The sequence below is a fragment of the Rhopalosiphum padi genome, chromosome 4 (assembly GCF_020882245.1).
Source record: "Rhopalosiphum padi isolate XX-2018 chromosome 4, ASM2088224v1, whole genome shotgun sequence".
Taxonomy (NCBI): domain Eukaryota; kingdom Metazoa; phylum Arthropoda; class Insecta; order Hemiptera; family Aphididae; genus Rhopalosiphum; species Rhopalosiphum padi.
In genome coordinates, this window is record NC_083600.1 from 25,467,894 (window position 1) to 25,479,516 (window position 11,623).

The following is an 11,623-nucleotide window of genomic DNA, read 5'->3' on the forward strand; positions in this document are numbered from 1 at the left end:
AAAACAAAAATCGGTTGAGAAGAAATAGTTATCACAGAAATATGAAATGAATATCTAATAATGTCATAAAAATTCAAAATTCAGACAATTATAAAAAAATATTAATGCGTCTTTTCAGAAAACTTTTTATTTTTGTTAGGGATAAAAAAAACTTATATTAGTCAAGTACTCGGCCAGTTAAAAATGAAAAATGCTATTCATACACATACAATTAATATAAATATAAATTATTTTATAAAATGGGTCTGGTAATATACTAATATGACGATTATGTATTTTTGGTTTCACGTATTTTATGTGCATCGCGCGTTCGGGAATAAAATATGCATACGTATATACGTCACCCGGCGTGTAGCAGATTGTCCGGTGCAATAAATATGTATTTATTTTATGTCTATAAAAGTAAATTAAAGCTCTAAAAGTATAGAAAATCAAACTCACGTAAACATCGATTTTTTTTGTGAAACTTAGTTGTGTCATATTTAATGTCCACACGTTCAATAACCACATCGCCGACCCAGGAACACCTTTCCTCGACCGTCTTCACCATGTTTCGAATTGCAGATATTGAGATATTTCATAAAAATAAGCTGAACGCATATGCCGTTCTATGCGTGTAAAATATTATATATATTAAAGTACGGTTTAACGATTTGTACGTCTATTTTTTTCTCCGTTAAAATTATTACAACCGACAATCGTCTCCGACGAATAGCGAAGATTGACGATTACCATAGATGATAGATTAATATGATACAAATTTTATATGCAAGGCGGAGGGCGGGGTAGATTGTATAGATGATGTTGTTCAGGACATTGAGACTAGACTCTTTCAAAGTTTCTGCCATTGGCATCGCATAAATTAGTGATTAGTTGTTGTTATCGATATTTTTCGCCAGTATTATTATTGAATGACACCCGTCTTCTCATTATTAATGTAAAAATATTATAATATTATCAATAATCAATATTAATATCGAAAACCATCATAATTATTTTCCAAATAGACAAAAATATTAAATTATAGGTACTACAATTTTCTTCAAACTGTTTTATTGCTTTACTACCTTTTTTTATGGTGAGTTCGCCATCTCAAAGACCCCTGACGAGCCGCCACTGCAGGTGTTAATAAATTTATGGCATAAACAGCTTAAAACTAATCTACATAATATTTTGAATACTTCTCTGTTAGTGTTAATAATAATACACGAATTAAAATAAATAAATAATTAAATAATATTTTTGTTAAAACTTAAAACAAAATAGATAATTATACCTATATTTATAATCGTTATTTTTCGTTAAAATATACAGTTTTGTCAATATTCAAATTTGGTATATGTACTAACAGTAGCGCCGAACACGGGTATGAACTGGGGAAAATTCCCCAGAAATATTTATGGATCCTCTTGCGTCAGTTAGTCACTGGGATCTAGCTGTCGAGGGATCTATGTGACCGTTCACCTAGCAGATCGTATATTCAGGTGCACCAACCCATAAACGTAAAAATTTTAATTAATGTATACATTTTGGTGCTCCTAAAAAATTGACATTTGAGTTCACATTTGAGTCACGGATATAGATACTACCATTGATTTTAGAATATACATTATATTATACATTAATATACATATATATTCTAAAATCAATGATACTAAGATCTTAGTTCGTGACACAGCCTATTACAAATTTTATTTTCAATATAGAGTACAGTCAGTACAGACAATATATTATACAGGATTTTTGATATGGATGAAGTAGTGAATGCGTACTCATTGTGATGACCCAATGAAGAATTTTTGGAGAATTTTTTTTATTGAACTTTTTTTTGTCAGCGATTCGAGCATGAAAAACGCGTGACAATCGCTTATAAAGACGTGACACCACTGACACCGCGTTTGCAATGTTTGCATAAGAATTTTGCAAAAAATACAACTAGACAACTAGAGTGTTAATTTTTACATTGAAGATAAGATTCTAAAAATAATATGAATAAACCTAGATTTTGAGGAAAGTAAAAAAATTTCAAAAAATCTTTATTAGGTATATCACAGTGAGTATACTGTACCTGTGCGCATATACTAGTGAGTAGTGACATCGTCCATTACAGAAACACCCTGACCCTATATATTCAAAAAGGATATACATAAGTATTTGATAATTTATATTTATCTGTGTTATTGTCTATAGAATTTCTAAGTAATCTAAGCTGGATAGTGGACAATAATCGTAGAATTAGAAGGAAAATGTATGTATAGAATGTTATAGAAACAATCAGTTTATGCAAATAATTATAAAAATAAAATTCAAAAATTATTAAAAAACTTAGCGTTTAATAACAATTAAAAAAAAAAAAAATATTAATCAAATCTCAAGACATCAAAAAATTATCTTTAACCACTATAATATAGTACAGACTGAAGTGTTTGAACCATTTGGCAAACTGGAATTTTCGGTATAGCTATATTATATAGAACTAAATTAAATTGCTTCTAAAATATTTCAGTTTCTGAAAGCAACAATAGGATTTTAGTATATAAAATTATCTTGTGAATTGCATGGATAGGATACGGGTGGAACCGTTTTCGGCCATTCTGGAATGTCTATTTTAGACCAGTACCTACACTATTTTGAACACCAATTTAAATTAATCTTCAATTTTTTTTCCGATAACCTACCAATTTAAATAATAATCATATAACATAAATAATAATTAATATTATTAATTTTTTATTTAATATAAAAAATATGGTTGCATTACCTATATTATAAATATACAGAAAAAAAAAAATTATAGGAATATTCAATTTTTTTTTTATAATTGTTGCACATGTGTTAATGAATATTCGTGAAATCTCTCCTTTTATATTTAGTTATGTCGTTTCTTCATTTCTTGTATGGTTTTAGAACTTTTCTATCTTTTTGAAATTTTGGAATATCAGCATTTCGTCTTTTTACATTATATTCTGTATGAATTTTATTTAGCAGAAAAAAACGTGAAGAATATTATAAAATATAAATTGGTAGGTAACCAAAACACTATAATGGCCGTAAACGGATATTCCAGAATAGCCGAAAAGTCGAAAAAATGTTCTACCCCTTCACACCTTGTAAATTTGTAATAACTATTAGTAGGTAAAAATGATATATTATAATGATTAATGATTAATTATTATATATTATTAAATATGAATGCGACAATATACGAAACTAATTTTAAAAAAAACATTTAAATCAACCATAAATATATGTATAACTTAAACTTAAAAAATGTCTAGTTATAATTATTTTTTTTTCAGAATAAGTACAATATAATTTTTTTTTGTTTACTTTTATTTAGGTATTCTTTAAGAAGATAAGTGGTAGCCGTATTAAGTTGCTAACCAGAGTTCTGAGTTTCTGATCGTAGATCATAATTCATAATGGTCATATAGAGTATAGAGAAAATCAAGGAAAAACAACGGTATCAATGTATCATTATGATTTATGAGTTGTGACTTATGGGTACAAATGGTACTATACTACTATGAATTATGATCTGACATAATATTAATAATTAATATTGCTTTTTATGCTATTTCACATTCTACTATTATAGAATTTTAAGATCACATGATTATGTTAATCACTTAATCAGCTATAATTCTTATCAAGGAAAGAACTGATCCCATCACCACTACGTCATGGCAACACTGACCGTCGGCGTCCTTGAACTCGGCATATCACATTGGCCAACCTGTCACATTGTCCGTCGGACATGAGTGATTTGTTGTAAATTTTGATTATTTTTGTGTATCATTTGTATTTTGACAAATTTTTTATTATTATTATTATACTTCGAGGTGCGTACGCGTACGATTTCGGCGAGTTTATTTTATTATTCTAACGTAGAAAGACTGCTGTACACGCCTAACCAGAAGGTCTCGCAAGCACACCGCGTGAGCAACAGCCGCGCCGAAGTCGTCTGATCATAGCTCGCTGCCGCCGCCGCAGTGTCCGTCGCCAAATCTCCGAAGGCCGAATATCTAAGTCTGCTATAGGAGTGAAGGGATTTCAGGACAGGGTTTTCTGGCCAAACAACATTGTCCCGAGGGAAGATAGCCTGACGGCCTGCCGCAGTGCTCTTTGCCGAGAGACAGTCGGCTGAGGGATGTCGTCGTCTATCTCTCACGGGACACCAAACACAGGACGACACTGTCCCATCCCAGACTTCGTATCTATTTGAAACATACTTAAAGTATGTACACAGCTTTATAGCTCATTTGCGATTTTTAACCATCTAACCATTAGCTCCACATTGCCTGTCACCCAAAGGAACAACTCTTAACAACACTTATTGACCGATTCTCCCTCGTTTGTCCACTGTCTGCTAAATACTTCAATCTCTGCCAATAGTATTATTATCTTGTTATGACTGTTGGTATACCTAATTGAGTTAATTTTCCAATCAGTAGTCGACAATAATGTTAAGTGTAAAAATACAGTTTATTAAATATATACAACATAATACCTATTGCTCTCAACTTTATTGTCATTTCAAACTCATTGATACTAGATGCAAATTATTTTCTTATAGTCCTGTTTATATTTGAGCTTCATTAAAAAAAACTACTAGTAATCAATCTTTCACACATAACATTAATTCAGCGTCAATAGGTTAAGTACTTAATTAATCATTACAAATTTAATGTTTAAGAAATAAATACTTATGATAGAATTTTTTCAAACTCAAATGGTTGGAAGCTTTTAGTCTAAAATTATGCACTTGAATATATATGAATGCTTTGATTCTGTAGACTTAATTTATTTTTACTCTATAAATCGGTTAAGTATCTTTAATTTTTAAAATGTATAGTTATCTATATGTTATTTTTTATTTTAACACCTAGTCTTATACTTATAGTATACTTTAAATATTCTTATAATTAATTTTGTTTTTTATTATTTATAGAATTAAAGGTAAAATCACAAAAATGGCAGATTCTGGAGATAGTGATAGTGATACAGATATACACGTATATAAGCCGCAGAAATCAAATGTTAGTTTTATTAAAATAATAGGTATTCATAATTTTGTTTTTAATTATATTATTATTTTTAGATTATTGAAAGTGATGAAGAAAGCTCATCCAGTAGTTCTGATGGCGAATCTGATAAATGTCCAATATGTCTCACTCGACTAGGACAACAAGATTTAGCTTCACCAAATGCTTGTTTACATACATTTTGTTTAAATTGTCTAACTGAATGGGCAAAAGTAAAATATATTAATTTATTATAAAACAATTAATAATTTATTATTATAATTTTTTTTTTTTTTTAACAGAATGCTAAGACATGTCCTATAGATCGTTTGGATTTCAAATTTATCATTGTACGTAGTGTTGATGGACAGTTGTTACAGACAATTGATATAAGCCTTAAAAATGAAGTAGAGAAACTTACCACAAATTTTGAAGACTTGACATACTGTGAAGTGAGTTATTATTTATTTTATTGTAATTGCACTTCATACAGTAATTATCATTCATATTGAAAATACATGATTGTGATAGGTTTGCCATTTAAGCCATCGTGAAGATGAAATGCTTTTGTGTGATATTTGTGATGGTGGATATCACATGGACTGCCTAAATCCACCTATTTATACAGTTCCATTAGAAGAATGGTATTGTCCTCAATGTGAAGCAAGAGAAGAGGTAAGTTTCAATTTCAAATATACTATTGAAATAATTAATAAAAACATTTTAATTTTTATATTCTATAAATTTTATTATTTAATAAATTGTAATATTTTAATGGTTTACTTTTACTTGATCCCATAGCAAAGTGACAATGACATAGATCGCGAAGAAGTAATTGATTTATTAAATGATTTAAATGATGATGAGCAATTACCTAGACCAAGGCAGACCAGAATACGATTACAACAACGTTTGGTGCCACGAACAAGAGCTAGTGAAAGAGTACGAATGAATACTCAGCGACTACGACAAAATGTAATAGCTTATATTATTAAGCATTAAAATAATTAAAAGATAATTAAAATAATCATCAAATGTATAGGCTACTGAAGGAGGTCTAGTACAAACAGCTTCTAATGAGAAAAGGACAAAGAAATATTCAAAAAGAAAAGTCAGGGTTAAAAAATGGAGGAAAAAAGTAATTGAAATATTTTTTTGGTAAATACAATTTAATATGTATATTAATATAATTTGTTTTTTAAGAGTGTTAAACCTTTAAGAAAAAAGAATACTCAATTAGCTGAAAAATTAGGGATGTGTTCATCGAGATGGAGTAAAAACTCTTCTGGTGATAATGGCTCATTGGGTACTTCGTCAAATTTTGTAGATCATACATCATTAAGTATATTTGGAAATCCTCATGAATTTGATTATGTTCCTGTAGAGTACGTAATAAAAACTAAGGTATTTACACGTATAAAATAATTTTAAATTATTGGTTACATTTTAGGTCTGATGAAGAACGAGACATAGGTGGTGATGGACCTTTGAATATGTCAACAATGTCTCGAATACGTATTTCAACTGATTTGATCTCTAGAAAGGAAATCAGTGAAATTTTACGTCGGCCAGTACGTAGAAATATAAACATATCACATAACACTGATTCAATAAATATTTTGGATAATATATTGAATGTACAAGAAAAACTATTTAAAAAGAAAACAATAGAAAATGTTGATAAACACATCACTCAAGCTCCAATGTATTCAGATCATAGAACTGATAGGAACTCTGATAATGTTGGTAATTATTCATCAAATCGCAATAATAATAGAAACTATTCTAGAAACAATGATCAATCATACAATAATGCTGGAAATTCGAGTTCATATGAAGAATCTCAATTGACTAATGAACCAAATTTTAGTGAAAATCAACCAGTGAATCCTTTTCCTTTTAGAAACTCTGGTCCTATCAAGTTTCGTATGAATGTCACAAAAATGGGGGAAAGAAAGCAACCTCGGACTCCTCCTAAGGCAGTTACTACTGAATATAATGTAGAAGAAGAAAGTGGCCCTAGTACTCAGGTAGAAGAAACTTTTAAAGCACTTGAACCACCTCCTGATCCACCAGCTTTATTGTTGGGTATCAATTTAGATGAGGACGATGCTGATAATCTTATAATTGATGATAAAGATTATTACGATCCTGAAAATCCCAGTGATAATGATGAAGAAACTGAAATAAGCAAGCAAAGTGGAACTGCTTATATGCAGTCTCCTACATATGGTGGTTACATGGAACAAGTAGAGAACAGATCTATACCACATATACCTATTTCCAATAGTAACAATATATTACGTCCTGATGATGAAGGCATGTCTTCTGAAGAAGATGAAAAAGAAACTAACGATGACTGCCCAAATATATCATTGTATTCTTCAACTAGTCTTAAAATAACTAATTCACCTAAAGAATATGGACCTTTTTTGGAACATGAAAATGTCAAAAGTGATAAATTAAGCGGAGAAGCAGAATTACAATTTATTCCTATGCCACCTGTAAGTCCAGAAATAGACTTGTTATCTGAACATGGAGAAACAAGTCCAAAATCTGAAGACGAATGTTTGGAAAGTATTGAAATTATTGATGATACAAAATTATCTCCGCCACACAAAGATAATAAATGTGAAGATATTGATAACACCGATGAAGATGAAAATAAATCAAACTCTGGTGACAATGTAATTGATGTCATAAATGAGATTCATTCAGACATGGAACGTGAGAGCAAAACATCTAAAGCTTTAGAAAATAAACAAGAATCAGATGTAATAGATCTTGAATGTGATGATACTATTGTACCTATAAATGACGACACAGTTGTAGATCAAGAAAATATAAATTTAACTGGAGATGCTACTTCTGATGTATCATGTACAACATTAAATAGTTTAGACACTGATCACCAGCAAAAAGAAGCTAGTAATTTAAATTTTGATCCTATATCAGATTCTGAAGAAGAAAAGAAAAAAACCAAGGATCAAATAGATAGATCTAATAGTAGTCAAAGAAAAGATAAACTTTCAAATGGTAAAAACGAAGAAACTATTGCACCTAAAGGGAATAAAGATAAAGATAAAGATGGCAAAAATAAGGTGAAGGAAAAAGAATCTGAGAAAGAAACTGTGCCATGGAAAAAACTATCAAAAAATTCTAAAGATAGAAACTATCGTTATGGAAAGGGAAAAGATAAATTAGGTGAAGAAAATGATCGAAAAGAGAAAAAACAGAAAAGAAAAGAAATAGAATTGTATGATGTTCGAAAAGTACTTGAAGACAGACCTAGACGCAAAAAAGATAAATTTGGAAGAGATTTATCTAAATCTAGTCATAGTGATTCAGACTCTAAAGATCGAAGTAGGCGTAAAAAACGTAAAAGAAGTCGTTCCAAGCAACGAAGACGATCTATTTCATCTAGTAAACCCAAAAGTCGAAAACATTCTAGGAGCCGTTATCGTAGTGAATCTAAAAATAGACATCGTTCTAAAAGTAGACATCGTTCTAGGAGCAGACATCGGTCGAGAAGCTCAAAACATTTAGGAAAGTATGAAAAAAACCAAACAATTACAAAAGAACGTTATCGTTCTCCAGTTTTATATGAAGACCACGAAGTATCTCCATTATCAAAACGCCAAGCGAAAAAATCAAAAGAAAAAACAAGTATTTACTCTAAAATAGAAAAAGACTATGAGAGAAAACTATTGAAAAATGATAAAATTGCCAAAAAAAAACTTAAGAAAAAATCCAAAGATTATCAGTTCTCATCCCCATCACCAAGATCATTATCACCTGGTATGCCGGGATGGCAATCACCTAGAGATCACATGAGTCCATGGTCACATACTGATATTTCTCGTACACCATCACCTGCTTACACACGTCATGCAGCTGATATAGATATGAATTATACAACTAGAGATCAAGAGTTTTCCGAGTATAATGATAACATTGCATTAAATAATTTAACAGTTATAGTGAAAAACGATACTTCAAAAAAATCTAAGCTTTCTAAACGACATACCACCCGTCAAATAGCTGTTCCGCCTGTCAAAGAAGTATTTGCATCTGGGGACAATATATTAGTAAGTGTTAATTTCAACAAAGACGCTACATCCAAACAAAATTCCCAAGAGCCATTGAAACGTAAACGGCAAGAAACTGTACCATTATTGGTCTCCAAAAAATCAAAAAACAATAATGCTGTGGCAGTGCCAGACACTACTTCAGCAAATCAGAAAACGACCACAAAAAGAGCTCCAAACTCTAAATGGCTGAATCGTAAAAAAATTTCTAGGACAATTGAAGTGATTAATGCTAAACCAGTTGCAATCATAGATTTAAATACTTCTCCATTTAGAGAAATAGAGATGTCTCCGAAGTCCATTATAGTTTTAACAGACAGTGATGAAGACAAACAAGTGACAAAATCTGAAACTAAGAAGGACAATAGTCCTGAAAAGTCTAAAGAAACTGTTATTGCTGAACAACAAAAGCCTGTGGAGAAAAATGAAAACAGTACCCAAACATTATCAACAATCATGATTGGTGGTCCAAAAACTCCTCCAGAACCAGTTATCACCATTTCCAAACCAGATAATACATCCACTAACAGTTGTGAATTCAATAGTCAAGATGAAGATCACACTCAACCTCATGATGTACGAGGCCGGGGACCTAATACACCCCCAGAACCTCCTCGGTCTGTAGACACAGTTGTCAGCGAGACAGCATATGATCCTTTTGAACCAACAAAATCAAATTCACCAAGCCCACCACCTAGAATTGATATGTTTGAAGATGATGATGACAATGATGATGATGATGATGATGATGATGATGACAACCATAATGATACATCTGCACAACCTTTAGAGGAGAACAAAACGACTGATAGCCAATCTTCTATTTCACCTCAGATAGTAGCTAAAACTATAACACCACCGTTTTTAGAATCCCAAAGTTCAACTCAAACAGATAAATCCCCAGAAAAACTTGCCACCACCACTGCAAATACATTGCTATTTACTAGTCCAGTAGCAGCCAAAACTCCTAGTCCTGTTCAACCGACACCTACTGCGACTAATCAAGATGAAATAATTGATTTAGATGATAATGATGACAGTCAAACGTCAGCTTTTGATAATGGTGCTGATTCACCTTATTCCCCTGGAGAAGGTTTTGTAGATGAAATGAAAGGTTCGTCACCAGACAGTCCTGCTCCTCAAACTAAGAATGTTGTATCTACAGCACAGAACCAAAACAAAAGTGAAGCTAGAAGTAAATTGGACACTTTGCTCAGTATACTACCACAACCTAAACCTGCAAATGTGTTTGATAATATAATGAAAATTAAAAACCTAAAACCTCTTAAATTTTCATCCAAATCAAAATGTAAGCATATTTTAATTACCTCGTATTTGTATTACTAATTGTTTATTAGTTAAAGACTATTTTTTTTTACATTCTTATTCACTTATAGATTCTACTAAACTTAATTCTTCCAATGAGGATAGTGTTGATGATTTACCTGGATCAGCTGTTGAATTGGAATCAAAAAACAAGGTGATGTTTCTTAATTACCTATTTCCTAGAATATTACTTTGGTTAATTTCCAAAAAATGTATAGTCTTAACGTCTTAAGATACTCATTGATAATTTTTGATACCTGTGTTTAGTTTTTGGAAAAGCTAAATCGGCAGGAACGTGTTATTGAAGAAGTAAAACTCGTGTTGAAGCCTCATTACAACAAAAAACATATAACAAAAGAACAGTACAAAGATATTATGAGAAAAGCTGTACCTAAAGTAAGTCAAAAGTTTTAATAAGATAATTTATTTTTATTAATGTTATATTCCGTTTGTAGATCTGTCACAATAAGAGTGGTGAGATTAATCCACAGAAAATACATAGTCTTATTGAATTGTATGTGATCAAATATAGACACTCACATAGAAAACAAGTACAACGGATCCCAAACAAGTGAATTGTTTTTAAATTTATTTACATAATTGTGTATAACATACAGCATAGCTTATTTCTTATCACAAATAAATTTAAGCTGAAAGCTCAAACTCGATTGTTAAAAGTTATAGCAAAAAAGATTTTTATTTATACTCTGTGTTCTTATCATTGTGAATTAGTATTAATGTATTCTTATTATTCGTCATTTTTTATAGATATTTTAAAGCCAGTGTTGTTTTTGACCCGGTTTGTCTCTGACTTTCGATTTATTATTTGTAAAATAACATATTAATTGTACATTTATTTATTGTGTTATAATTTTTGTATTACATATTTATAATAGGGAATATAATATAATATAATATATATACATATATACATTATTATTATATTATTTTCATTATTGTACTGTATTGTAAATATCTTTAACCTAATTTGTACATTGAATAACAATACTTATTTATTTATTTATTTAATTAAATACCTTATAGTTTAATCGTTTTATATTCAAAACTTTTTAGTCATAAATATAGTGAAAAATATTAAATTAGTTGGGCAAAATTTTGAAATTTTAGATTTATTTAATTTAGCCCGATTAAAAAATAATATATTTATATTTATTATTTACCAAA

The 11,623-nt window shown here is 30.2% G+C and overlaps 1 protein-coding gene across 1 annotated transcript; it reads left to right on the forward strand.

The window, feature by feature from the left end:
* The first annotated feature begins 3,754 nt into the window (after positions 1-3,754).
* Positions 3,755-11,623, forward strand: LOC132928236 (putative uncharacterized protein DDB_G0282133). The gene is made up of 12 exons (XM_060992769.1): positions 3,755-4,237; positions 4,952-5,039; positions 5,102-5,257; positions 5,327-5,476; positions 5,556-5,699; positions 5,826-5,999; positions 6,067-6,162; positions 6,228-6,409; positions 6,475-10,421; positions 10,510-10,592; positions 10,706-10,834; positions 10,894-11,623. The coding sequence occupies exons 2-12, from the start codon at positions 4,974-4,976 to the stop codon at positions 11,011-11,013; spliced, it is 5,247 nt and encodes a 1,748-aa protein (XP_060848752.1). The 5' UTR covers positions 3,755-4,237; positions 4,952-4,973; the 3' UTR covers positions 11,014-11,623.